At 51.0% G+C, this 24,971-nt stretch overlaps 8 protein-coding genes across 9 annotated transcripts; 4 read left to right on the top strand and 4 right to left on the bottom strand.

Moving 5' to 3' along the window:
• Positions 1 to 186: 186 nt before the first annotated feature.
• PV06_07678 (uncharacterized protein) lies at positions 187 to 1,708 on the bottom strand (the record flags this gene model as incomplete). The annotated part of the gene is made up of 2 exons (XM_016408944.1): positions 1,652 to 1,708; positions 187 to 1,573 (listed from the first exon to the last, which is right to left on the bottom strand). Exon 2 carries the CDS (start codon positions 1,468 to 1,470, stop codon positions 187 to 189), a length of 1,284 nt encoding a protein of 427 aa, XP_016260698.1. The 5' UTR covers positions 1,471 to 1,573; positions 1,652 to 1,708.
• Positions 1,709 to 2,793: 1,085 nt separating this feature from the next.
• PV06_07677 (uncharacterized protein) lies at positions 2,794 to 5,264 on the bottom strand (the record flags this gene model as incomplete). The annotated part of the gene is made up of 2 exons (XM_016408943.1): positions 2,794 to 3,041; positions 3,106 to 5,264. 2 exons carry the CDS (start codon positions 5,262 to 5,264, stop codon positions 2,954 to 2,956), a joined length of 2,247 nt encoding a protein of 748 aa, XP_016260697.1. The 3' UTR covers positions 2,794 to 2,953.
• Positions 5,265 to 6,073: 809 nt separating this feature from the next.
• PV06_07676 (uncharacterized protein) lies at positions 6,074 to 7,353 on the top strand. The gene is made up of 3 exons (XM_016408942.1): positions 6,074 to 6,639; positions 6,733 to 6,890; positions 6,941 to 7,353. The coding sequence occupies exons 1-3, from the start codon at positions 6,173 to 6,175 to the stop codon at positions 6,982 to 6,984; spliced, it is 669 nt and encodes a 222-aa protein (XP_016260696.1). The 5' UTR covers positions 6,074 to 6,172; the 3' UTR covers positions 6,985 to 7,353.
• A 3,829-nt stretch (positions 7,354 to 11,182) lies between these two features.
• Positions 11,183 to 14,290, top strand: PV06_07675 (uncharacterized protein). The gene is made up of 3 exons (XM_016408941.1): positions 11,183 to 12,116; positions 12,169 to 13,291; positions 13,349 to 14,290. The coding sequence occupies exons 1-3, from the start codon at positions 11,488 to 11,490 to the stop codon at positions 13,658 to 13,660; spliced, it is 2,064 nt and encodes a 687-aa protein (XP_016260695.1). The 5' UTR covers positions 11,183 to 11,487; the 3' UTR covers positions 13,661 to 14,290.
• Positions 14,291 to 14,801: 511 nt separating this feature from the next.
• On the top strand, positions 14,802 to 16,864 carry PV06_07674 (uncharacterized protein). Its single transcript, XM_016408940.1, has 2 exons — positions 14,802 to 15,614; positions 15,676 to 16,864. The coding sequence occupies exons 1-2, from the start codon at positions 15,179 to 15,181 to the stop codon at positions 16,482 to 16,484; spliced, it is 1,245 nt and encodes a 414-aa protein (XP_016260694.1). The 5' UTR covers positions 14,802 to 15,178; the 3' UTR covers positions 16,485 to 16,864.
• Positions 16,865 to 16,899: 35 nt separating this feature from the next.
• On the top strand, positions 16,900 to 19,988 carry PV06_07673 (uncharacterized protein). The gene is made up of 2 exons (XM_016408939.1): positions 16,900 to 17,127; positions 17,419 to 19,988. Exons 1-2 carry the CDS (start codon positions 17,055 to 17,057, stop codon positions 19,770 to 19,772), a joined length of 2,427 nt encoding a protein of 808 aa, XP_016260693.1. The 5' UTR covers positions 16,900 to 17,054; the 3' UTR covers positions 19,773 to 19,988.
• A 164-nt stretch (positions 19,989 to 20,152) lies between these two features.
• On the bottom strand, positions 20,153 to 21,382 carry PV06_07672 (uncharacterized protein; the record flags this gene model as incomplete). Its single annotated transcript, XM_016408938.1, has 1 exon — positions 20,153 to 21,382. One exon carries the CDS (start codon positions 21,380 to 21,382, stop codon positions 20,153 to 20,155), a length of 1,230 nt encoding a protein of 409 aa, XP_016260692.1.
• Positions 21,383 to 22,294: 912 nt separating this feature from the next.
• PV06_07671 lies at positions 22,295 to 24,827 on the bottom strand. Of its 2 annotated transcripts, XM_016408936.1 has the most exons (3): positions 24,586 to 24,827; positions 23,440 to 24,410; positions 22,295 to 23,381 (listed from the first exon to the last, which is right to left on the bottom strand). In XM_016408936.1, exons 1-3 carry the CDS (start codon positions 24,655 to 24,657, stop codon positions 22,631 to 22,633), a joined length of 1,794 nt encoding a protein of 597 aa, XP_016260690.1. In that variant the 5' UTR covers positions 24,658 to 24,827; the 3' UTR covers positions 22,295 to 22,630. The 2 variants fall into 2 exon arrangements, with proteins under 2 accessions (XP_016260690.1, XP_016260691.1); XM_016408937.1 differs by having other exon boundaries at positions 23,440 to 24,827.
• Positions 24,828 to 24,971: the final 144 nt, after the last annotated feature.

The raw sequence follows: 24,971 nt of genomic DNA, 5'->3' as shown, positions 1-24,971 counted from the left end.
TGATAAGGGTGATGGAATTGGAGCTCCATTCTTTCGCCTGGAGACCTGTGTATTCAGAGACAATGTTGCCCGGTTTGCATGACTTATCAGAATACTCCGTATCCAGCTCCGCTACTCCGTAGCCCCAGCGTGAAACCCGGGTTCGTCTTGGGAGCACTAACTTAGGTATCGACCAATCGCCTCAATCTAAACCGTTTCCCAATTTGATCGGCTCTGCTCCGGACGTTCAAATCCAGCGAGAAAGCCTTCTATCATTCCGGAACCGCCCAGTCCCATCTTCTTACTGTGGTTGTTGAACTCCTGGTCGAACCAATCGTCTTCCGCCAAGGTGCCAACGTACAACGCCCATAGTCGCAGGGCTGGAGGGTCTCCAAAAGTGGCCACTAGCAACTCACGTAACCTTGGGATAATGACTCTCCCGGAGTCGAACATTGTCTTTTCACAAATAGTCACTCGTTCCATATCTGCCGCCCGCCGAATTCGATACACCGCCGCCAGGGCCGTGTATTTCTCCACTTGGTCTGTGATATCGTGATAATGGTCGAGCAGAGTTGCCAGGGCGTGGAGGCACTTGACTGCTGCGGCATCTCGACTGCTCTGTGGAGTCTCGTCTCTCTGAAGTGCGTCCAAAGCAGTAAGCGCTCCGCGCATCTCTGTCGTGATCCATTCGAGGGGCGATTCTTGGCCACCGTGTAGGCTCTTTGTCGGAGCTCGAGAGTGAAAGAATTCGCCCTCAAGACTGGCCCAGGAATTGTCGTGCATCAGGAAGCGCGTTCTCGTCAGAGTCATTGCTGCACGTTGGACATCCTGGTATAGCACACTGATGAGATCATTGAGATCCAGGCCGTAGTGTTCGTTGATGGCTGACAGCAATTGGACGTGAACATCGGCCGCCTCATAATTGCGGCACCATGATTCCGCAAACATCAGAGATAGAACTGCTCGAGGAAGTCTGTTCGACTCTTGCAATTGTGGCAGGCTCTCTCGAAGTCGCCGCATGGCTTCAGCCTTCAAGCTGAGCGCTTGATTGTAACCCCTAGGATCTGAACAGCGTGCTTTGATGGCTGCAGTCCTCGCTAAATACCCAAACGCCGCCACATCGTCTTGTAGATATGCGGTAGGAGAGACCCTGCGGATTGGGCAGCGGGACAGAGCAGGAACGATAGATTCTAGGTCGAACTGGAGTAGGCCCCGAATTTCCTCGGTGGCAGGTAGTGGCAGGGTGTCCAATGGACCGAGCTCGGCGGTGGCATGCTTCTCGACTGCTTGTGCATGGCGTTCTTGAGGCGTTTGAAGTGTCTGATACAAGTCGAGAGCGGAAGCTCTTAGCTTCCACGTCCGTTGCAGTCGTTCCAGTTTTCGATGTGCTGCAACATGACGGAATACTTGGCTCTTGCGTGAAGAACGACTCTTGATATCTGCTTGGTTGTCGTGATGTATCCAAGAATGTAGCTGCGTTGGTGGGATCATTTTGTCGTTGGCGTTGAAGTTGACAGTCGACGGGATGCCCTCTGGCGTTCTTATATGCCCTTCAGGTTCCCTGCTATAGTGTACCCGCCTGGATAAGATGTTGCTACCCGTTGTATTCCAAGTAGCGTTAGTAAGGATGCATTAGTCATTCTTGTCCTTATGGCGAGGCTGAGGGGCTGACCGGGGGGCTATCTGATAAAGGCATGGAGAGCCGCATCCTAAGTCCGGCAAATCCAAGGGTTAGACCCGACCGGTGGAAGTCTGGCCAGTTCGCTTAGCGAGCCATTGCACCAATCTGTCTTGCAGCTGAACCAAGCCTCTGACGATGAATATAAGCGACCCTGTTAAGATCACATCTGGGAGAGCTTACGGTGAGATGTCAGGAGCAGTTCAGAGCGTGGGGTTGAATATCAGAGCTGCCAAGTCACATTTTGAGCATAGTACAGGCAAATGGCCCCAGACAACTTCCGTCAGGTATCGCCCTTTCATTTCGCGATTCGAAGCAATTACCCGAAGTGGCCTGTTCCTACGGCCAATTCTGACGAGTAGCAGGCACTCAAAGCGATCTCGGCGACAATCAACGGGTGTCGCCAGGAGAATACCTGCCGAGGTTTGCACGAATAGACGAACGTCGTCTTCAAGTTTGGTGTCTCTGTATATCCTAACGTCGGGGAGAGCTACAAGGCTACAGCTCAACAAGAAGTGAGTATAATATACTGCTTCGAGGGCAAGACAAACTTGTCATGTCATAGATCCATGGATACTCCGTAATTTGGCCAGAATGAACTCCCCGCCACGTGACTGACTAGACCCAAAGGGGATCACAAACACGGATATAATCCGTTCCTTATGTAGGGCCAAGGGGTATATAGGACGAAGTATCCGTATTGCTCAGCGAGATCTAACAATAGAGATCGAAAGTGATCATGTTCAGGATGGTGATTGACTGGTCATCGTTTGTCAATTGGACCAGGGTTAGATTGGGCAATTGCTTATCAAAATAGCACAACGGTAGAGTTCCACAGCCCCCAGGTAGATTGAAGCCTCGTCGATCAACTGCGACTTCTCCATCATCCAAACCCGTTCCCACCGTTGTTCAGGTGTGCCTTTATCAGCTTCCAGCAAGCCACTGACATCTGCGTCCCACTCCCTCAGAATGTCTGACGATGCTTTTGGAAAGGATGTTGATCACGCCGGTGGTCAGAGAGCCGTCGTGAACGCAGCACGATGCACCTGTCGATATGAAGCTTTTGCCCACTCTCCCCTTTGAGATACCCGCATTAGCTGGGGATCTGAAACTGATGAACGCTATGAAAATGACGTCTGGATTCGGAAACATCTGACCAAATTGCTATTACACTAACTTGATTGCAGCTCTACATGTCGACTCGGTTACGTCTTTGTTCTTTGGTCAGAAGCGATATCAGACTACTGTATGTACCCTTTAGCGCGCGCTGCCCGCTGGCGCTATGATTTTATCTTGTCATCCTTCCGCTTCCATCTCGTACGCGTTAGACTTGTGCTTGGGTACGAACTGGAAATCTTTGTGGGCAGGACCTAGAAACATCTCACTACATCTCACGTCAGTTGAGGTGCCCAAAAGAGAGAACAAAAGGCGGGTCAGACGATGCTTACCTGAGTTTGATCCAGTCCAAGTAGTTGTCGCTAGCCATGAGCGTCTCCAGCTCGTCTCTGCCCTTGTATCGAGGAGGTCGATCTTGAATGTTCGGAGGCAGATATTCAAGCAAACCGACGGGGACGTAGCGGCAAGCGAAACTGAGCCACTCGAGCAGAAACCTCCGAGTCTGTCCTACCCCCATCTCGTCACTTCCCCATGCCTCCAGACCGTAACGACAGAACTTCTCGATGATTGAAAGTCGTTCCGACGAAGACTTGTCAATGTACTGTCCTGAGGCGATCTCTTCGAACAGCCACGGCTTGATGAGAGCTCCTCTGGCGGCCATCACACCATCGACTTTCGCGTGTTCAATGTGGTCGTAATAATGTTCATGAGAGTAAACGTCTCCATTTCCGATGAAGAACACCTTGCCGTGTCTTGAACCTTTGTGGCCGTTGGGCATGTCTCGTTCGTCCGGTTCGTGAATGGTGTCCGCCACGCCGTCTGCTTTCTCGTTGAGATTCTTGATCAGCGCTGCAGTCTCTGAGATGTAGTCCCAATCTGCCGAGCGGGTGTATCTTTGCTGTCTCGTCCTACCGTGGAGGGTGATGGCCGCTACTCCGCAAGGGTCGCCCGCAGTCTGGCCGGCACCCAGGACAAGTCTCTCCACCAGTTTCTGCGCCGTGGGATGCTTGTCCTTTGTGCCCGTGCGAATCTTGACCGTGACGGGAGTCTCGCCGGACACGAGATTCATTCCTCGGAGCATTTTTTCTAGTTTTGGTGGACTGTCCATGAGTGCCGAACCAGCGCCATCTCGGAAGACCAAGTCGATAGGGCAACCCACGTTGAGATCGACCACGCGGAGGCCCTTGGGGAGGAGAGTCGTCAGTATTTCGGTGGCTTTGATCGCAAGCCATGGCTTGTTTGCCGCGATCTGGGCACCGAAGCAGAGATCTTTGCTCTGATCATAGTCGTAGACAATATTCTTTCCACCCTTGAGGGAGAATGTCGGTGGCTGCACTTCCGATTCGTGGGCTTTGATCAGGGCCCACTCGGACTTTTGACCTTGCATCAAGGGCAACGACATTGCCATCTCCGAATACGTGAACGTGGCCCCGAGCGAAGTACACAACCGCCGGAAGGGGAGGTTTCCCTGCGTTGTCAGAGGCGCAAGGACAGGTGTCTCGGCTCCAAAGTACAATCTGCGCTTCTCAGAAGGTCGCAAGGGAGGATCGACGAATGTGGCACGTGAATCGAGTTTGTGGTCACCGTTCACGGCGCCTTGTTCGGGATCAGGTTCAGGAGAAGAAGAATTGCGATGGGATCGATCCGGTCGACCAGCTTCTAACCGCTGTCTCTGCCCTTGAACTTGAGTGTCAAGCCACTTCAAGAACTGATCTGACTTTGGTGTCCCAACCTTTCGCCTGGTAAGATCGAATCGTTGCTGTGGGGTGATGGCATTGGCAACTCCCGGTCCTTCTTCCTCTACTGATGTTGCTGCGTACTCGGCCATTCGTGTCTCATCCTGGACCAGGATCAGTTCTCGCCGTCCGTCATCACGTTCAACCTCTTTCGAATGAGATCCAACGAAACGGCATTTCCAACCGACAGGACACCTTCCCTTTGTCTGCCATACTGGACACACACCGTCGAAAGTAGTCAGATCCTTCCGCTTGTGTTCCTGCAAGTACCTCCGCAGGTCATGTTCGAACTTGCACTTGTCCCCAAATTTACACTCGTCCGGGGAGAATTCGGGGTGATGTGCGCGAGAAGTGCACAGGCCCACCTGGTCTCTTGAGCTGCCGAAGTCTCGAGCCTTATTTTGACCAGTCTTCTTCTCACGACGTTTGGATTTACCATTGTGACCGAGAGCTTGTCTGTCCTTATGGTGGAAAGCCTCTGCAGCATCATCATCGACCTCGTCTTGTGGAGGCCTGGGTTCGACAATATCGTCTGACTTGACGAGATATTCTTCCTTGATTGGTGCTGTCCCTTTGCGACGCTTGTCATCCCTGGCATCCAGCTTTGAGTCCATCGGGCCTAGATCGTCAACTTTGCGCTTAACTGAAGTTGAAGAGGCTTCGGCCGCGAAAGCCGAGTCAGAGTTTGATGTACCGGGAGGGTGAGAAATGTTATCGGCAGATGCCTGCGTTTGGGCTGAAGAGGCGTCGGTCATTATGCATTAGAATTCTGGGAAATCATTGACGATGACATGAAATTTACCGGCGAGTGATAGCTACTCGCACAACTAGTTCATCGACGTGAAGTTGAAGTTTCCAGTGTGGGAATGGTGGCGCCAAGACTTGTATCTTGTAGAGTAGCCGAAGTATTGCCGACTTCATTGCGGCTCTCCCAGGGCACTCATTGTATGATGTAGTACTCATATGTGTGTATGGGCTAATGAGACGTCGATGACATTCATATCTCCTTTGAAAGTGGTCAAGATATCCAGTTTCAGTCATGGCTGGTTCAGGTGAGCGGCCATTGCAGTCTTCACAAGAGAGACGTGTCGCCGTAGTGACTTGTGGAGAGCGGCCTCGAGTTGTGAGGATCTCTCATCGATCAGAACCAATGGCATCACAGAGACCGAATGCCTCAGGGTTTTGAAGGAATGAATTTAGCAACATCCGCGTATTCGTGTTCAGCTCCAGTTTTCTGGTCGCCTGGTTAGGAACATCACGCCTTGAGGTTTGTATGCTGGCCCGGCATTTTGGCCAACAGCATCACTAAAGGAGGGGACCACTCTACATCTTTCCCCCTTGATCGCGCTTCTTACGGCTCGGGCGAAGTAAGAAAGAGAGACCTTGCCGTCACTCGTTATGGCATCTGTCTGAACGTGGCTATGCATCTTCTGAAACACGGTGTTGGAGCATTGGGGCCAACTCCAAAAGGGGGAAGGCTAGTTCATTTCATCCTCCAGGCAACACTATTTCGCTATAAGAGGACCGACCACACACGGCTCGACCTATAATAACAATCAACGTTCGCTTCGAATCTTTCGACGAGTTCTTTGTTCAGGCATCTTGACCTTCGTGTACTTTCTTTTACTCACATCCACCGCAACTCGTTGATTTTTTTGCGGCAATGGCAGCGGCAGCTCACCACGAATACTCTCCCCGCCCCCCGATGGCGTCCAGAATCCGAGAGAATCTCAATGTCAACGTCCAAAGCACCTACAGCAGGCTGAATCTTGACGACCGTATCCGTTGTGTGCTCATCTACAACGATGCGGTGGCCTTGAGCCTTGGGTTTGCTTCTGGGGCGTCGACCGGAAAAGCCGTCTTCCACGTCCTCGGCGCGTTCCTTTCTTTCTCATTCTTGATGAACATCCCTATCGTCTTGGTAGCCACTAGAGCAAGACGCACTCAAGGAGCACTGATGCTCCGGGACGGCAATCGCGCGCCCTCCCTTTCGATCCTCGCTCTCGATGTCTCCATCGTTGTTGCCTTGTTGATCCTGTACATCATTACCACTGTCGAGGCGACCTCTTCATACTCATGGGAGCCGGTCGTCATGATGGTATACGTTTCCATCGGAGCGCTTGTGGCGATGTGAGTCCTCCCGTCACGAGAGAGATGTCCTTCTGGATAGCTGCAACGCTCAAGACACGTTGGGTACTGGGTGATGCTGATAGTCCCGTCTAGGATAATTCACGGATGGCTAGCTGCCTCGGCCCTTGTTCGATACGTCCGCTATCGACGCTCCCTGGACAAGGAGAGATGTCCTCACTGCCATACACCATTCACGTTCCGCGTGGAAGACCCGAGGAGTGCGTTTCCACAAGTCGATTCACCATCATCTGGTGAGTAATAGTCCGCTGCCACAAGAAATCATGCTGAGAATATACTTCAGCTGAAGACGAAGGTGACACTCTGCTTGCAAAGGACCAAAAGTAGGCAATTGGGCATGCTTGACAAACTCGGTTGCATAAGCAGAAACATGCCAGAAAATCAGAACATGGGATAGAACCTGGATGTCCAGGGCTTCACATGTTGACAGAGGAAAAGTCCTGCAGTGACAGTACAGGAATGGCCATACGGAGAAAGTATGATGCTGACGTTGGTCTCGCTTAGCATGAAGGGCGTCAGCCGGGTATGTGGCGTTCGGCATGTGCGTTGATTCCATTGACATGTAAGGTGATATAGTCCTCACACTCGTTTAGCTAGTCTATGTCTTTTTAGTGAAATCCCTTTGACTTGTTCCGTTAGTGATCCGACATCGTCAGTCCCAGTTGGGTTTGCCATGCGGCCTTGCGAGCCGTTACCAGCCGAGCTTCATGTGGCTCGGTGTGAGGACCCCGTGGAGCTGAAGGCAAGTTCGGCATCTACGTGTCGTACTTTTGCCTGTCATTGGAATCTGCACAAACGGAGGAATGGTGAAAATGCCAGTCTACGTGTATGTTGCCGCCGCCAAGACCTTTTAACTTGTTCTGCCGTTGCATGTACAATATACACCCATGTCACATCGGTCACGGTTCAATGGGTTCTGGTTCAGCTGAGCCAATATTCTAGAAGCTAAGCACGGAACGTCCGTCGAGTGGCGCAGGTGGCGCTGAGGCAATCCGTCATTTTCTCTGGCGGGTTACTCGCGAGCATGGCTCTCCGGGGGTCAAATCAAGCTTCTGCGAGTTCACAAGGCCTGCATTGTATCTCGGTCATATGGACACTTAAGTAAGAAGATAGCACAATTGGTGAATCGTTGATCGAAAGGCACTAGGTTTTATTAAATTGGAAAATAAAGCCGGCCAAGCGTCGGATCGGCCATCACGCACATGAACTTTGTTCGTAGATCAACATGCTGCGAGTCAGATAGGAGTGGTTGCGATGAAGGCCGCTCTTTTGAGGTTGAGTGCGAGTACTCGTATTACCAGAAGAATAAAGAAACGATGAACAGGAGACTCAATTGCCGCTACGCACGGCAATTGCTTGTCGTTGTCGTCAAGCTCGTCATGATCGGCACTGGTTGAAGCTGGATCGACGAGGAATCTCCGATGATTATTGATGCCCAAGTGCCCCTGTTGGGTGGTTGGCATCCCCCTTGTAGGCCGCCTGAATCAATCAGTGGAATTTGTGGCGAAAGGCTGTGTTTTCGACCGGCAGAGTGCTACACTGTCTACTCAGGTCAGCTGTGGCTGACAAGGCTATCGAAGAAATGCCGCCATGCATGAGACATGGTGGGCAAGCATGTACAGCGAGTAATGGTGCAAGCCTCGGCATCTGACGAAGCCTCGGGCAGTATGCTTCCTTGCCTGAATATTCGTGCATCGGGGTCTCCACCGCCTATTGAGCCTGAGGGCAATGAAGCGGACACCAAATTTTCTCCCGGAGCGCACCGCATGCGGCAACCAAATCGCCTCCCATCTCCAAATAGGGATCGAGACGAAACGTAATGATGCTTGAGTCTTGGGCTTTTCCAGTGGCACGACTGAAAGCAGGAGTGGCCGCCGTCGTCCCAAGCTCCCGGTACCACTGCGGCGAGGGCTTGCGTCAAATTTCTCACTGCCCATTCCCGAAGCAGCGCCCGGTACTCGTACCTGCATCGGGTGGGAAACTATTAGTCAACGTATCCAGAATAAAAGGCCAGCCTTGTTTGGTGGTGTTGGGGGGTCGTTCGAGCCTCGTTGAAAATGGGCTGAGGCATAAGCTAGCCCTGCTGTTCCTTTACTCGTACAAATCGGTCTCCCTACTGCGTGCACGGCTAATAAACGCTGGCCGGTGTACGTACAGTAGTGTCGGCCATCTGGTTGGTTTCAGGTCCTTAGGTTGAGCCACCGGCGTACAGTAGATTGATCGCATCATGCGTCGATCTAGATTGGTGACCAGTATGGCACGGTGAAGCAATAGATGATTCTTTGTGACAATGGCGGATGTTACAACGGCCCTGGTATCCTGAATTGGGATGCATGAGAACGATCCAGTAGACATTGGCATCTGCTCGGATCATCAGCCCGCGTGAGATCCATTAATGCAGATTGACAGCTTGTGTGCTCCGTTAACGATATTCGCATCAATTAATTGCTGCGAGGGGTCCTGCTCTCAGACAGGCCCAACCAGAGAACCATGTCTGACCAGACAAGGCTCCTTAGGCCAAGCCTATTCCCTAGCTGCGTGATGATCAGCAAGCCGTGCTCCTCGCCTAGTACTCGTACTTGTACAGCGACCACCTGCCCAGTGCAGTCCGGCCTGCTCGTCCGCTCTTTGCATCACTATGATTACATGGTGACCACACCCTCCTGCACGAACACGCATCAAGACGTCGGAGTAATGGATGCCATCTGCTCGTGTTGCACAGAACGAAGAGCGTATTTGCCAGGACATCCCTGCCCATCATTGCGAGATTACGCTCAGCAGCGGTGGTTTAATGGAGGACAAACCCCACCATACATCCGATAGCCCGAGAAACAGGTATCCACGTACGCTTCTCGAAGCCAAAGGGATCCAGCTTGCCACGTGACGCCACAGGGGAATTCGAGACTTGTATAGTGGGTAGATGTTTGTGTAACATTCTGCCATCTCTTCAGCCTGGGGACTGAGGCTGTGAAGTGTCTCAAGGAGAGCTTAACAAGCTCCGACTGTGATCAGTTGAAGAATACCTTTCAGCAGGCGCGAGACAGACTTCGGGTCAAGTCTGGGACAGACCCCGATTATTACCGGAAACTGCAATGTGTCGGGTCATCTATGATCCTTAAGACGCGCATCGCAGGCAGACAGAGCGTTCATTAGATTTGGTTGTTTTGAGGAAGAGAGTGGGCGGAACCGAGACTGAAGAGTCAGCCCCTAACGACAATTGGTGGCCGTTGGCTCCATACAGCGTGGTCGAGCAGGCTGCTTAGCTTGCCGAATGTCCCACCACAAGGCCCTGGTTAGTTCCAGGGTCCTGCAATGGTCAATCCTATCAAGGCTAGGTTAAATCTCGTAGTTTTCGTGATGAACAGCGGATGGCTTTTCCCGCCTTATTTGTTACTCGTGCTCTTCCTCGTAGAGCCCGAGGAAATATAAACATCTTTTCGTCATAAAGGTTAGTTTGAAATCACGATTGTTACCTGTCAAAAGGGTTGTTGGCTACGGATTGTTGCCGGGAGCTGTCACCACAACAATTGATGAAAGAATCGACGAGCAAAGGAGTGGTACAAGCATTAATCGACAGCCACTCTGCAGAATAAGGGTCTTATACGGTGCCCTTCGACTGGAAACTCCCTGGCTTAGGGTAACAAGTCTCCATTTATAATATTATTCCGGTAAGAAGCCGGCTTTCGCAGTCCACCGCGCTCCATACGAAGTTTCGGTGTTTGTTGAGAAGGCTACCAGGCTACCAGGCTACCACGGCTACCAGGCAGTAATAACAACCACGACGGGCTGATTATTATTCTGACCAGTGCTGGCCACTTCTCGGATCGATCTCTGGCTCACCTATTGTAGAGATGTGGTGCGTGGCCAATACGTGTCAGGATCTTGCGTCAATGCTCGCAACTAGTGGACTTGTAGTCGATACCAAAGCGAGGATCTCAAACGAGTTTCTGGAGCGTTGAGCCGGCCGTGCTGCGGATATATTGATTGCTGTCAAGTCCTCGATGCGGGAAAAGATGGGATGGCCAGGAGCAGCAGCCTTCTCTCCAAGGGCGCCCATGTCCATGTCCTGGATCGAGTCAGCCGTGCCTATTCCTTGTAAACGCACGGAATAGTAAACCCTAAGAAAACACAACTGAACTGTAAGCGTGCCTGGCATGTCGCAAATGGGGCCTCGGGAGAAAATGATGGGTCGGAAAGGACGGTGGGTGCGTTCGAGTCGAATGGTAATGGGCTGAGTGCGGAAATGATGGAAGAGGTGAGGCCCCACAGCGCGCAGACACCCCCCCGGCACAAATGCAACTCTGGTTCTAGGTGGTCTAGCGGGCGCTGTGGGCAATCAAGGGCGTCAGTCGGTGCTTGGAGTGTGAGCCCACCAGCCCGCGCTAAAGGTGTCTACGGAGGATCTAATGGGCTATTGTATGGGCGAACCCTGGCTCACTGGCTCGCCTGCTAAACTCTCAGGTGCCCGGCTCCTCATCCACTCGATTCGAGTCGACCTACCATCGACAATACTTTTGTGCTCGTACCCTCCATCTTCTCCCTCATCGATACTTATCCTGCCTCGTGCTTGCTCACCGACTCGATAGATTGTATCTTCAACGAGGGCGATTTACTCACACCAGTAGACGACAAGACATCGCCTTGTCCTTGTATCCCGCCGGCCTCTCCTTGTCGCTCATTACAACTCAACGGATTCGCCGCGCCCCTCGACATTTCAGGTATCGCTCCGAGTCCGCCTCATCACGTCACCGCCCGATATCAGCAACATTATCGCAAGCATTCTTCCACTCTCCTCGATTCCATTTCAACGAAACTCTGCCATATAAGTCTATGTTTGATTACGAAGAGAGTCCTCCGCCACTACATCACTCGCCGTCTCCGAGTGATCGGTCGCAATTCACGTCTAGAGATACCACTCCCGTTACACCGGTTGACAGCGGTCCCTCTTTTGGGCGAGCATTCGGCAAGAAGCCAGAGAAAACCGTTCTTCCCTGGTTCAAGAAGCCGATTGACGTTGGACGTACTACTACGAGACTCTGCCTCGACAACTCCTTACTCGAGCCCGACTTCGACGATAATACCTTCCCGACCTTCGGCGCATCGCCACCTATCCGGGGCATGGCGAGCGTAGCCAACCCTCTCGACGTCTCGACACGACAAACATCGACCTCGCCACGTGGTAATCAGCCGTCGAACCTGACTTCGGCCTTGCAGAGAAGCGACAGTGAAGAAAAGAGAAGGATGGCGAACGCTCCGGCAGAGACCGCCTTCAACCGACCGATGCCCCAGATGCCCTCTAACGCTTCCGATGACTTTGCAAAGTTCGAACGTGGGGCACGGCCGATTGCGATGAAGGGTGCTCATAATGACAGACAGGCCCGACGAGAGAGTATTGCCCAAAGCATTAATGCAGGCATGAGTTGGGGAGGGATTTCAGTCGGAAGCTGGATTAGAGATGAGTCCGTCACAATGCCTCTCCCGCGGTCAAGGTATTTTGCTCACATTTCACAGTATGATGATGTCTGGAACATCCCCCTTTGCCTTCAATTCCCCCTCTTTCCAATCCGCGTCCTACCTTCCTAAGCTGGAGGCCAATTTCATGAAGGATTTCTCATGTTGTGGCCTTACACTACCTACTCTGCATGATCTGCTCCAACACTATGAAGAAGCCCATGCGCAGAAAGACCCTTCCGGAAATGAGCATCAGCACCCTGTTCCCGACAGCCGGGCGGCCCTCGCTGCCACGACTGCGGCCCAAGTTCAACAAGAAGCTCAACAGCGAAGCCAACAGCAGCATCCTCAAAATACCCCTGGCCGGCCATTTGGATCGCAACCATCTGCATCGCAGAACCCTTCACGACAGACGGGCTTTGCAAGCACACTGCAGACGATTCCTGACATGGATACGGTTGAAGATATGGAGATGGACGACATTGACGGCACCGACGAGACAACTCCGCCGCCCAACATGTATACGTCCAACCAGTCGCAAGCCTCCCCACAAACCTCTTTCAATGCTACGGCACAGCCGCAAATTCCTCAATTGAACACATCAATGATGCAAGGACATCAAGCATTCCGTCAATCCACGCCTAGCACGCCTGTGGCTTCGGGTCGGCCAAATGCCGCATTTCAGGGCAACAATGTCTCGTCCACCCTCATGGCCAACCCAATGCAGCAGTTCCAAGACTTGCAGAATCCTTATCGCGGGACCCCGGACTCTTCGGCGCCTGGTACGCCCGGAGAATTGGACGATGGTCTCATGAACGGTATGGACGACATGTCCATGTCGAATAACCTGTACAGCAATATGCCCAATGGATTTGGTGGTTTTGGGTTCGGCATGAACAGTGACATGATTGATCTTTGCATTGACGAGCCTGCCAAACGGCTATTCTCTCACGGGACTCAGGGCATGCAGTCGCAAAACGTGATTCACAACCGACTGGGCTCTGGCCAATACGGCGCAGATAGTGAAATTGCCCGAACGATCCGTGAGCGGCAAGCCGCGGCTGGCCTGCCAGACACCACAACTAATATTCTTCCCCATGAAGAACCGAAGCCTTTCCGGTGCCCTGTGATTGGTTGTGAGAAGGCTTACAAGAATCAAAATGGTCTTAAGTATCACAAAACAGTAAGTCATGAGCATTCCATGTTTCTCCTCTCGAGCATTTGACTGACTTGTTCGCAGCATGGTCATAACAATCAGCGACTGCATGAGAACGGCGATGGCACTTTCTCGATCGTCGACCCCGATACACAAGCACCCTACCCTGGCACTATGGGCATGGAGAAAGAGAAGCCATACAAGTGTGAGGTTTGCCAAAAGCGATACAAGAACTTGAACGGGCTCAAATACCACAAGCAACACTCTCCTCCATGCAATCCGGAAATGCAGTTGAATGCGAACAAGAGCCCGACCATGGCCATGCCCAACATGATGGGCAACGCTGGGAATATGGGAGCTGGTCTCTCCGCTGGTGGAGATATCAACATGATGTGACACAAGACATGATACCCCAGACGACTCCAGTCATGAACATATTCTGCTTCACTTCCTCCAAGCAGCACGACTTCGGTGGTGAGAAATGCTCTGGATTACTACTCTGATTATTACCTTTAATGATGCACCACGGCAACCCTTCGGATTTACAGCATCCGAAAGCACCACGAAGATGGTCTGACGGGTGCTCTCAGTCGAAGCGGTCAACGCTACGAATGTTCCATGTTTTGTTTACGGCCACACGGAAAGAAGATAGAAGAGCAGTCTGCGTTTTGCGAAAAGTCGATTTTTACGGGACGGGGAATGGTTTGGGTTTTTACAAAAGGACTTCAAGAGCTTCTGATAAAGGTGGGCCACTGTTTGAGCCCGAGGCGTTCAGGACCAGCTGTAGCAATTTTTCTCATGGGTGGATTTGTGAAGAACGGACAAAGCGTCTATTATCTGAGGTTTCAAGGAATGAACGAACGGCTAGAAAGGTCCCTTGTGAAATGGTATGTACAGGAACTTTTGGATGCGACTGGAGCCATAACCCAGGGCTGGAAAATGTTGTTGTTACTGCTATTATCGCCTAGATGTCCACTCTTGCGCGTATTTACTGCACATATTCAATGAATTGGTTGTGGTCGAACTGTGCCGACTCTCGTAGACGTGGCTGTCATAGTAAAGACACTGGAAATGGAGTAAAGCAACAGCGGAGGATGCTTTTCGTTGCCCAGCAAGTTGTGCATACAATAAAGAGACAGGCTGTTCAAAATGCCTGTCGAGTGTGTCTCAGGTGTCACTATTGTCATTTTTGCCTGTTGGGGCTGTGAGATGTGGACATTTTGCCTTTTTCATCACAGGTTGACGCGTCGTGGGGTGGATGTGTGTGCGTGTGTGGGTGGGAAGGGGTTTTTTTGCAAGGGAAGAAGAAAATAGACCACCAGATACCGAAGGGAGGTAGTCGTAGAGAGAAACCTGAGACCTGGGACTTTCGGCCATCTGCGACAAGAACGATCTCTATTAGGTATTCGGTACCAGTAGCGACAACTGAGTCGTACCTAAATCACCACACACCAAACAGGGCGCATTTTTCTCCGCTGCGGGCTGCACTGTCTTGCCCCCTGGTCGAAAGTCATCCTGTCCGTGTGGCTCACAACACCTCTCACGAACGCTGAGAATTGTCTCCTCCTTTGCAAACCCCTCTCAAATTGTGTCTGCTTGCTGCGCATTATCACACAACCTTCCTTTGGAAAACTGTCACTCGTTCGTCTGCACGCGCAGGCCTCGATCGCAAGTCGCTCAATATAGAGCGCCCCCACACACTGAATAAGCCCACGGAGTTCGGCCACCTGTTTCAGACACCAACCTGAAGAAACAAGCTACTTACCTCGAGTATCCAGCGAGCCCTAGAGCGCATCTCGGCGCATCAGTACAGTCACTCGACCACCTCACCTTTCAAATCGATCGCACGTTTGCCCTAGCCCGAGTCGAGAATCGCGACGGGTCCTCCTGCGACCCCTCTACACGCACGCGCCCATGTTTAACATGCTGGAAGACAAATACATTGGCCTGGCCCTTGCTATAACATCGACGCTGGCCATCGGCACCAGTTTTGTCATCACGAAGAAGGGTCTCAACGATGCTGCAGACAAGCATGGATTTGAAGGAGAGGGATACGCCTACCTCAAAACTCCGCTCTGGTGGGCTGGAATAGCTTCACTCGTGGTTGGCGAAGTGGCCAACTTTGCAGCTTATGCTTTTGCGCCTGCGATTCTGGTAACGCCTTTGGGCGCTCTCAGCGTGCTTATTGGAGCCGTGCTTGGGGCATATTTTTTGCATGAAGAGCTCGGCGTTTTGGGCAAACTGGGCTGCGCTATATGTCTGCTGGGGTCGGTTATCATCGTCCTACACGCTCCTCCGGATAAAGAAATTGAGACGGTGGACCAGATTCTGGATTTCGCTATTAAGCCTGGTAGGTCGAGACGCTATATAGATGATCGCACCGCCAAAGAAACTAACCATGGGTGTCACAGGTTTCATTCTCTATTGTCTTGCTGCCATCGTTTTCTCGACGGTCATGATATACAAGGTCGCGCCTGTGTACGGAAAGAAGAATCCCTTGATCTATATCTCCATCTGCTCGACAGTCGGGTCGATTTCGGTCATGTCAGTCAAGGCATTTGGCATTGCCCTGAAGCTGACTTTTGCGGGCAATAACCAATTTTCCCACCCATCGACTTACGTCTTCATGATTGTGACGATAGTGTGCATTCTGACCCAGATGAACTACTTTAACAAGGCCCTCAGTCAATTCTCGACTTCGATCGTCAACCCTCTGTATTACGTTACCTTTACGACAGCGACGTTATGTGCGTCTTTCATCCTATTCCGGGGTTTCAACACCACAGACGCTGTGAACACCATCTCCCTCCTCTGTGGCTTTCTGGTCATCTTCTCCGGCGTATATCTTCTCAACCTGTCTCGAGGCGACCCTGATGGAAATCGTATGTTGAACGGTAAGATTCCCGACGAGGATGGAATCCCCACCGATGGTCTTGCTGGTCTTCATACGAGGAGGAGCATGCAAGCGCGACGAAGTTTCGATCCCCATAGGCGGAGTAGCAGCCTCACCTTTAGCCCTGGAGGCCTACGGAATGTCGGCGCAGAAAGTGCTGGATTGATGCACAGCTATGATGTTGAGCATAATGCCTTTGGGCTGTCGGATCTTGTGGAGGATCCCGAAGAGATGGGAGGAGGTAGTGGCAGTCGGAGTCCACAGCCCAATGGTGACAGCGTGACCAAGGTTTATCACAAGCCACACCAAAAGACTTTGAGTCAATGACACAAACTGGCTGCCAATGGGCTCTTATAAAAAGGCTGTATTTGTAACGATATCCATGCATTAGGGACGGTTTGAGCGATGAACTACGGCATTTTCACGGACGGAATTGGGACCCAGCCAACAATGAGATTGCGCTGGCGTTTTCGAGACAACAGGAGCAATGTGGGCTTTGACTGATTATTGAGGCCAAGGAAACCTCATTTGATCGAGTAGACATCATTACGTAGGGTCGGGTTTTGTATATATGGCAATTGAAAACGATGTGGTGAAACTTCGTCTGACGAGGCTGGCAAGGACGAGGTTGCAGAGGCAAGGCTGAGATGCCGAGGGCACGTGTTCAATTCGATCGCTGTTGTCCAAATCCAGTTCCAAATTCCAACGCACAAACAGCCAACTTCCCTCCCGCTTTCTGTTTTCTTGTTTTTGTCAAGCCAACTAACTAATTGTGTTCTGCCTTTACTCTATCCCTGGAACGCCAGCGCTACATGAGACCTTCGCTGTTCTGATATCCTTTAAAATTATTTCAGCAACTGCATTCCCCCCTCCAGTGGCTAGGATAGGCAAGTAGCGATGGCATCATCGCCTGGATTGTCTCCAACAACCACACGTGCTGCACCGTCTCCTGGGCCTGCACTTCAAAAAGGTACGTACTCGAAATCTTGCATGTGTCTGGGGGTTCTGGACCAGGCAAAATGTGGCCTGCCTTTTGGTCACAATGCTATCTGTTTGGCTTTTGTTGTCGCACCAGCACAAAGAGCAGAGCCACGTGCCTATGCTGTCCTTTGAGACGACTGCAGTACTCCATCATCACGCGACACGCACATTGCAACAGGATGGCAGGGCATTGACCACAATGCTCATCTTCCCTTCGACCTCTTATGCGTGTTTGCATGAGAAAGTGCACAACGCTAATTTGATGGCTGTCGTGAGATAGGTGTAACCATAGTAGAGGAACCTGAGCATATTGAACCTGAAGAATACGATGGAGGTGTCTCCCCCACGCTTGTTCCTTCTCACAGTCCCAAACTTCATCGGGCTAGTATATCAGGCAAGAAGATGACTGGAAGACCTTCTCTCAATCCTGCTGGATCCTCTGCTTCCACTTTGTCACATCGCATGTCTTATCTGAGTCTCGACAAAGCAGAAGGCGAACAAGCTGGGACTCCAAATGAAAACAAAGCTCCAGATCTACGTGCAATGCTCAACCAGGTGGTCGACTGGCTGCAGGACGAAAAATCGAAAAGACAGAAGCGGAAGCATCATCGACATCATCTAATTCTTCATCATAGCCACCATGCGCCAAGTATGCCTGGAGACCCCCAGTCAGACGACTCCACCCAGGACGCTGAAGGTAGTCAATCTCTAGCGAAGCTTGAGAACATCCTCTCGGGATTCACGTCCTGGTCAGCATCCATGCCAAAGTTGTCATCCAGGGCCTCTGGCACTTTATCCCGCAAGGGGTCTATAGCAAGAAAGTTCAAGCGAGCCTCAATTGTACCCCAATCTTCAGACACGGAATTTTTTGGTGACGATATACTTGTTCCGAATGTGGAAGCATATCTAGACAACTCAAAAACGCTGGCTTTTACTGGAGGTGGCGCTGATGTCGACACAAGCGATGCGGCAAAAAAGCGAGACTATGAGCATTGGGTTACCTTTAAGGAGGACATTCTTCGCCTGACGCATACCCTCAAGATCAAGGGCTGGCGCCGTATTCCGATGGAAAGGGCAAAAGACATTGACGTTGTGCGATTAAGCGGAGCTCTAACCAACGCCGTCTATGTTGTCCGACCGCCTAAGAATATGTCGGAGCATGGCCACTCGTCAAATAGTCTGAACACTCTATCGGAGACGGCTTCTGCATCGACTACAACCCGTCCTCGACAAGCATTACAGCTCCTTTTGAGAATATACGGTCCTCAAGTCGAGCATCTGATCGACCGAGATGCAGAATTATCCATTCTACGCCGCCTCTCTCGAAAGCGCATTGGACCCCGTCTGCTCGGCTATTTCGACAACGGTCGCTTTGAGGAGTTTTTACATGCAAGGACTTTGACAGCAGAAGATCTTCGGATCCCAGAAACATCAAAGCAGATTGCGAAGCGAATGCGTGAGTTGCATGAAGGCATCGAATTGCTTGAATCAGAGCTTGAGGCTGGGCCTGCAGTCTTCCTCAACTGGGACAAATGGGTCGATCGGTGTGAAAAGATCATTACCTGGCTTGACAGTCAAATCCATCAGGCTGAAAGCGAAAGACAAGCAGGGATTTCCAAACAAAACTCTACGGTCAATCTGAGATACGTTCGAAATGGTCTGATTTGTGGGGTTGAATGGCCTCTCTTCCGCAAGACATATGACGCGTACCGAAAACGATTGATCGAGGACAGCGGGGGCTTGAAGAAGATTCGTGACCATCTAGTTTTTGCTCACAACGATACACAATACGGCAATCTAATGCGACTGCAACCTTCGGGTACGTCACCATTGCTTCAGCCCTCGAACCAGCATAAGCAACTTGTGGTGATTGATTTTGAATATGCCTCGCAAAACATGCCTGGGCAGGAGTTTGCGAATCATTTTACGGAATGGTGCTACAACTACCATCACCCGGAGCACAGCTGGATGTGTGATACTAGGAGATATCCGAACGAGAGCGAACAATATCGTTTTGTCAGGAGCTATACTATGCACCGACCACAGTTCTGCCCAGCGGCGAGTTCGACCCCGAAACTAGAAGGCCGTGATAAGACGAACATCAGCGAATTCATGCTCGATGCGAGGGCGCCCCCAGGAGGGAGTGTTTCGGGGCAAACTCTCGAACCGGATTACGATCGGGAAGAGAAGGAACGGGAGAAGGCACAGGAAGAAGAAATCCAGAGGTATCTGGGAGAGACAAGGATTTGGAGGGCGGCGAACTCGGCGCAATGGGTTGCTTGGGGCATCGTGCAGGCCAAGGTGCCTGAACTGGAGGCTTTGGAGGAGAGAAAGGGGAGTCAAGGACAGGGCGACGTTGTGCCCATGTCCGACCCCTTGAACGAAGAGGAGAAGAAGCTGAAAGAGGCGAGTGAAGCGGATAGACCTGAAGGTAGGGCGCAAGAAGAGAGTCATCATGAAGGTGATCAGAGTGAAGGTGAAGGTGGTGGAGAGGAACATGAGGAGTTTGATTACCTTGCTTATGCACAAGATCGAGCCATGTTTTTCTGGGGCGATTGTGTGCAAATGGGATTGGTCAAGCTTGAAGACTTGCCAGAAGACATGAGGCAAAGGGTCAAGATTGTGCCATGCTGAATGAGGGATTAGGGTCAGGAACAAGAACAAGAAACGCTTGATATGGACGTTTTTGTGTTTTTGTTGACGAACGGCGGACTTTGCGACAGTCGAAGTTGGAACCAGTGATTTGACCATGATGATTATGATGACGATGGAAATAAACGGGGGTGAATCACTTGTAATCCTAGTAGTATTCAAGTATAGGTGTTTATGTATGTATTGTAGGCATTTATGTGGTAGTACTGGTAGACGGCTGACGGCATTCTGAAGATTGAAACACCACATGAGATGAGCCATTAAAGAAGAGACTTGTTTGGTGTTTCCTTCAATGATTCTCAATCGGCTTGTTTCTTCTCACGCGGTGTGTGTGGTGGTGAGTTGTGACATTATTTTGATTACTATAGCTTGATTTTGATACCCGAGCGATCCAGGCCCAAAGCGACCGCGGTCACGACGGCGGCGTACGAGACCAAAATGGCCATGGCGGACAAGGGGGCCATGTCTAGGGTGTTGAGGGTGAGGTTGACCAGACCGGTCAATAGGTTGGCGATCAAGAAAATCGCCAGACCGTTGTTGTTGAACGCGCCGAGGATTCGTGAGGTGCTGCCGGTCGTCGCGATGACCTTTTGTTTCGAGTCGCCGTCCGAGTTGTTGTTGTCGTTGTTGTTGGTGGTGTTGGTGTCGACGTTGGTAGAATAAGAAAAGTCGGGCCCCAAATGTTCGACGACCCCGAACAAGAAGAGTTGGGCGTTGTTGAAAGCGGCCACCCAAAGGACATAGGGTAGGTTTGCCAGACGTCGAGAAACGGTCAGGTTACCACCGTACCAGTGATGGTCGGTGGTGAAGATGAACAACGAAGAATAAATCATGGTTCGGATGAAAAGGGTCCGAAGAAGCAAAAGTCTTTCTCGACGCGTTTCGATGGGAGGAGGTATCGGTCGAGACTTGGTCTTGGTACTGGCTGTCGATGATGATGATGATGATGATGATGATGATGATGGCAAGTTGAACGTGACGACTTGTCCACCAGTACCTCTACCGGCCAAAAAAATCGCAAGGTAACCGACAAAGGAAAAAACCCCCTCGCGGTTTTTGGACAACCAACCAGGACCACGTTCAGAAATCAAGATGTACCTCAACAAGGTAGGGTGACTGTTGAGGATGATCTCGTAGGTAAAGCTGATGGCGACGGCCAAGACGTCGTACCCGTAGAGGGGTACCACCACGGCGTGGTGACGACCCATGAATAGAGTGTCGGATATTTCGACAAACGGTGGTAACAGACACAGGGTGAAGAAGAAATTCCAGTGTACACCGTACTCGGTGACGTGTTCGGCGTAATCGAGATTCTTCACCGACAAGAGTCGGACCACCCCCAGAACGAAAAGGGGAAAGGCGTGACGAAGCGACACGAGAAACCGAGACGTGAATGATGATGATGATGTCGTCGTCAGAGTGCCGGACTTTCTCTTGACGACCGATCTGGCCGACACGACACCGGCCGAAAAGACAAACAACCCGACACCCAGGTCCATCAGGGACGTCCCCCAAGTTTCGACCTTTGCGAATCGACGTGGGAAGATTGGAAAGTCGACGGCCAAGATGGACAGGCATGTGACGACCAGCATGCTACCTCGGTAGTGGGTGAGAAAAGGTCTGACCGGGAGGGAATTGTTGACGTTGTCAGGGGATGATTGAACTTGATCATTTTTGTTGTTGTTGTTGTTGTTGGTGGTGGTGGTGGTGACCTTTTTATTTTTCGACAATGACGATTTGGTTGTCGACGGTGTATTCGATGGTGAGCTCGTCAAACACAAGACGAGTAATGCCGGCGTGACCAAGAAAATACTCAAAACTATCGGTGTGGAACTGTACAAGGTGATTGCGAATAAAAGGGCGCAGACGTTGAGTAAAAAATCCGCCACCAAAGATATGGGAGTGTAAGGTGTGAAGAAACCCTGACGTTTTTGTAGAGCGGTCCAGAGTAAAACGGCGGACTAGAGTATGAAAAAGAGACAAAAAGTTAGGATTGATTACAAAGGTAAAAAAAAGTCGAGAAGAGCGGTAGACCAAGAGAGAGCATGAGAGTGAGAGAGTGCTGTGTGTGTTGAAAGATACATACACTTGAAACCAATGAGACCAAGTTGATGTCAGTCAAGGAACTTCCAGAGAGATTGGAAACAAATGCCTCCTTTCGAGCTTTGTAGGTTATCGATCCTGATGGATTCATGGTCGGTAGATGGATGATCAATCAATCAATAGCTAAATCAACAAAACAAAAAAAGGAATCATAGTAGTAGGGACTTTGTTTGTGCGGTGAACCACAACAGAGATATAAAAAAAAGGTGATGAGGAATGAGTGTGTTGACTTGATAATTCGAACCGAGTGTGTATGAAGTTGAGATATGTACGTTGTTACTGTTATGAAGGGGCTTTCAATTCAATCATTACAGAAGACGTGGCAGCATTGAAACATTACAAGTACGGAGTACGGAGTATGTGGATGGGTTTTTAATGTCAGGAACATTTGATTTCCTATTGGTTCGTTTACAACAACATTTCAAGTAAGTACTTGTAGTCCAGGTGCATGAGGTACCTGAATACCATCCACATACAATGTACTTTTAAACATGTACAGATGTTGAATCTACTATTCTGTAAGGACAAGATCCAACTTAGAATATGGAGCACAAATTCCTCTTTGTAGGTTTCCTACGTCCATGTCCGTTATTCGCATTCGCATTTCGTATTTCGCAAAAGGGTACATTTCATTCACTCGTCATTTCGAACCAAACTCCTCCTCATTCGACATTAGCCATAGGCGCATGTCATTGCCATAACCGTCACACCCACAAATCCCAATCAATTGCGCCAGACTATGGTGATTGCAAAAGTGGCGTCTCCGGGTATAACGTCTCTCTGGCTTTTTCCAAAATCGCCAAATACTGCCCTCCCACCGCCCATCGAGTACCCATAATCTCCAATACTTTTCTGAGTTGACGGTAAGCCTCCGCCGTTTCTCTCGTGCCGGTCTCATAGACAAGCCAAGCGTACGTGGCGGCGGCGATATACAGACAATCGCCGATGAGTGGACTGATGGAGGCCGGATTTTCCTTCATCGACGTCTGTAGCAGATGACTAAACTGTAAAATGTCTGCGGCAACCGATCGCAATCCACCGATGGCCACGGTCTGCATCTCCGTCTCCTCCACCGTGCCCGTGCCGTGGTTGGTCTCGGTACAGGCAAAAGGGTCGTAGAGGTGAAGGAGACCTCCGAAGCAGAGGGCCAACGACGTCCCATACTGCCACGGTTGTCGTCCGGTGTCTTCGGTCAGCAGGTTCGCCAGAGCTTGAAACGTACGGTGCAGTTGAATGGCTTCGGTGAATCGCATGGGCCCTTCGAGCATTTTATCGTTGAGAAGACGTATCAACCGTCCCACGAGGTGACAAGCCTGGCACGTACGAGCAAACGCTCCGGCCTTGATGTTGGTCGGGGACGAGACGTACAACGGTTCGCTACCGGTGATTTCACCGTAATTCCACAGGGCATCATCCGCTGGCAAGGTGTCACTTCGGCCTGGGTCGTCGGTGGCCAGAGGACGACCATAAGTGCCTAGGTTGACATATCTAAAATTTATAGCTGATCAGGATTTTGCCGGTCGTGAACAGTCTGGGACAAACTCACCGATCGAGAAGCATGGTGGCCCACCACGTCCGCTTCATCTCTTCGACTTCTGCCCACGCGCCAGCCTTTTTCTTGAGGAATTGAGGGGCGTGCCGCCGATCGTTGAGTCCCAAAGCGTGGCCAAGCCTGGCACAGTGACCCGTCGTCAAATATGCCGCGGGATAGATCGCATGACCAATCTCATACGCCGCCACCAATATATTCGCCTGCAGCGTCCTGATACATATGAGCCCTTGGGATTCACCTAGGTACAAGGTCCGTTTCGCCAGTGTGTACAGTGAGTTCCGGGCGCGCTGCTGTTGTTGTTGCTGCTGCTGCTGCTGCTGAGGATCGCCGCCGCCACTCATGGACGGTGGTGATGGGGATGGTGATGGCACCACCTGCTGGGTGATCAACTTCATGCACAGTAACAACAGAGCTAGGTCAAAGGTCATTTCCAGTCCCGGATTCGTCAAGGTCAACTCCATTCGTTTTCTAGACACAAACGGTAACCAGGTGTGGATGTTTTCAAAGTACCGTCCCACGATGTCTTGAATGTCGAGGATGGAACTTCCCAGCATGGACAGAACTTCTGGTGGGATGGGTACGGTCGGTTTTTGAATAGTTGTTTGACTGGATTCGAACAATTCGGCGTCGAGAAAAAACATGGTGGTGGGGAAAGTGGTCGATGATTTATTGTCTGCTGCAGTGGTTGCAGAGGCAGCGGCGGCGGCGGCGGCAGTACTAGCCGCCCCGGATTCGAGACCAGAAGAGGGACTTCTGCTGTTGACCGAGACCGACTTGAACGGTTCGTGCCATCCTACATCGGACCTCCGTCGACCTTCCAGTCTAGCCTCGAGATCCGCCATTCTCTGTTTCATCAGGGCAAACTCTTCGGCGTTGGGATAAGGTGCGATTTCGGAATAGTCGCACGTCCGGGACATGCGGGCGCACAGTGAACATGTCGGAAGGACCTTGTCGCATTTTCGTTTCTGTAGCACAGAGTCAGAATGGGGTTAGGATCTTGGTCGTCAACAGTGGATGGAGCGTGAAACCGAATCACTCACGACCTTCTACGGCCGATAGAGCAAACCGCATAGACTCGACCAGTGATAGTAACCCATCCCTCTTGTCTTCCCAAAGAAAGACCAAAAAAAATCCACTTACTTGTTTCCGACATGCGACACAGGCTTGAGGCGCCTTGTTGTCAGGAAAGTCGTAATATCCGTCCATCGACATGTCGGGCAGCCGGCCGGTATGCCACAAAAGGCTCGAATTGTTCGGGGTATAGAGAGCCAAGAGAAGAGAGGAGAGGTCCCTGCAGGGTACTCGTAAATGGATCGGATTGTACTCCCTATACACAATACGGTATACGCCTGTCTAAACCAACAGAGATGTGTGGAATAGAGTCATTTTGTTGATGGTTACTTCGTTACTCCCGTACAATCCGTGGTTTATTGCGGCGTGAGCCTTGGCCCCATTGTATAGATAAGTACTAGTCCCGGATATAACAAACACCAGATTCGGTTGGTGTATCAATGTACATGCAAACA

The sequence above is a fragment of the Exophiala oligosperma genome (genome assembly GCF_000835515.1).
Source record: "Exophiala oligosperma strain CBS 72588 unplaced genomic scaffold supercont1.7, whole genome shotgun sequence".
In the NCBI taxonomy this organism is placed as follows: Eukaryota; Fungi; Ascomycota; class Eurotiomycetes; order Chaetothyriales; family Herpotrichiellaceae; genus Exophiala; species Exophiala oligosperma.
This window is presented reverse-complemented; position numbering and strand designations above follow the sequence as displayed.

What these genes read in the sequence shown, in the direction of transcription:
- PV06_07671 (XM_016408936.1), bottom strand. Translation starts at nt 24,657, where the DNA reads ATGTCGATGGACGGATATTACGACTTTCCTGACAACAAGGCGCCTCAA. An exon ending in GTGTCGCATGTCGGAAACAA is followed by an intron (nt 24,411 to 24,585) that starts GTAAGTGGATTT and finishes TCTGTGCTACAG; the next exon opens with AAACGAAAATGCGACAAGGT. An exon ending in GCCACCATGCTTCTCGATCG is followed by an intron (nt 23,382 to 23,439) that starts GTGAGTTTGTCC and finishes TATAAATTTTAG; the next exon opens with ATATGTCAACCTAGGCACTT.
- PV06_07675 (XM_016408941.1), top strand. Translation starts at nt 11,488, where the DNA reads ATGTTTGATTACGAAGAGAGTCCTCCGCCACTACATCACTCGCCGTCT. An exon ending in GGAAGCTGGATTAGAGATGA is followed by an intron (nt 12,117 to 12,168) that starts GTCCGTCACAAT and finishes CACATTTCACAG; the next exon opens with TATGATGATGTCTGGAACAT. An exon ending in GTCTTAAGTATCACAAAACA is followed by an intron (nt 13,292 to 13,348) that starts GTAAGTCATGAG and finishes ACTTGTTCGCAG; the next exon opens with CATGGTCATAACAATCAGCG.
- PV06_07673 (XM_016408939.1), top strand. Translation starts at nt 17,055, where the DNA reads ATGGCATCATCGCCTGGATTGTCTCCAACAACCACACGTGCTGCACCG. An exon ending in TGGGCCTGCACTTCAAAAAG is followed by an intron (nt 17,128 to 17,418) that starts GTACGTACTCGA and finishes GTCGTGAGATAG; the next exon opens with GTGTAACCATAGTAGAGGAA.
- PV06_07676 (XM_016408942.1), top strand. Translation starts at nt 6,173, where the DNA reads ATGGCAGCGGCAGCTCACCACGAATACTCTCCCCGCCCCCCGATGGCG. An exon ending in ATCGGAGCGCTTGTGGCGAT is followed by an intron (nt 6,640 to 6,732) that starts GTGAGTCCTCCC and finishes AGTCCCGTCTAG; the next exon opens with GATAATTCACGGATGGCTAG. An exon ending in AGTCGATTCACCATCATCTG is followed by an intron (nt 6,891 to 6,940) that starts GTGAGTAATAGT and finishes AATATACTTCAG; the next exon opens with CTGAAGACGAAGGTGACACT.
- PV06_07674 (XM_016408940.1), top strand. Translation starts at nt 15,179, where the DNA reads ATGTTTAACATGCTGGAAGACAAATACATTGGCCTGGCCCTTGCTATA. An exon ending in GGATTTCGCTATTAAGCCTG is followed by an intron (nt 15,615 to 15,675) that starts GTAGGTCGAGAC and finishes TGGGTGTCACAG; the next exon opens with GTTTCATTCTCTATTGTCTT.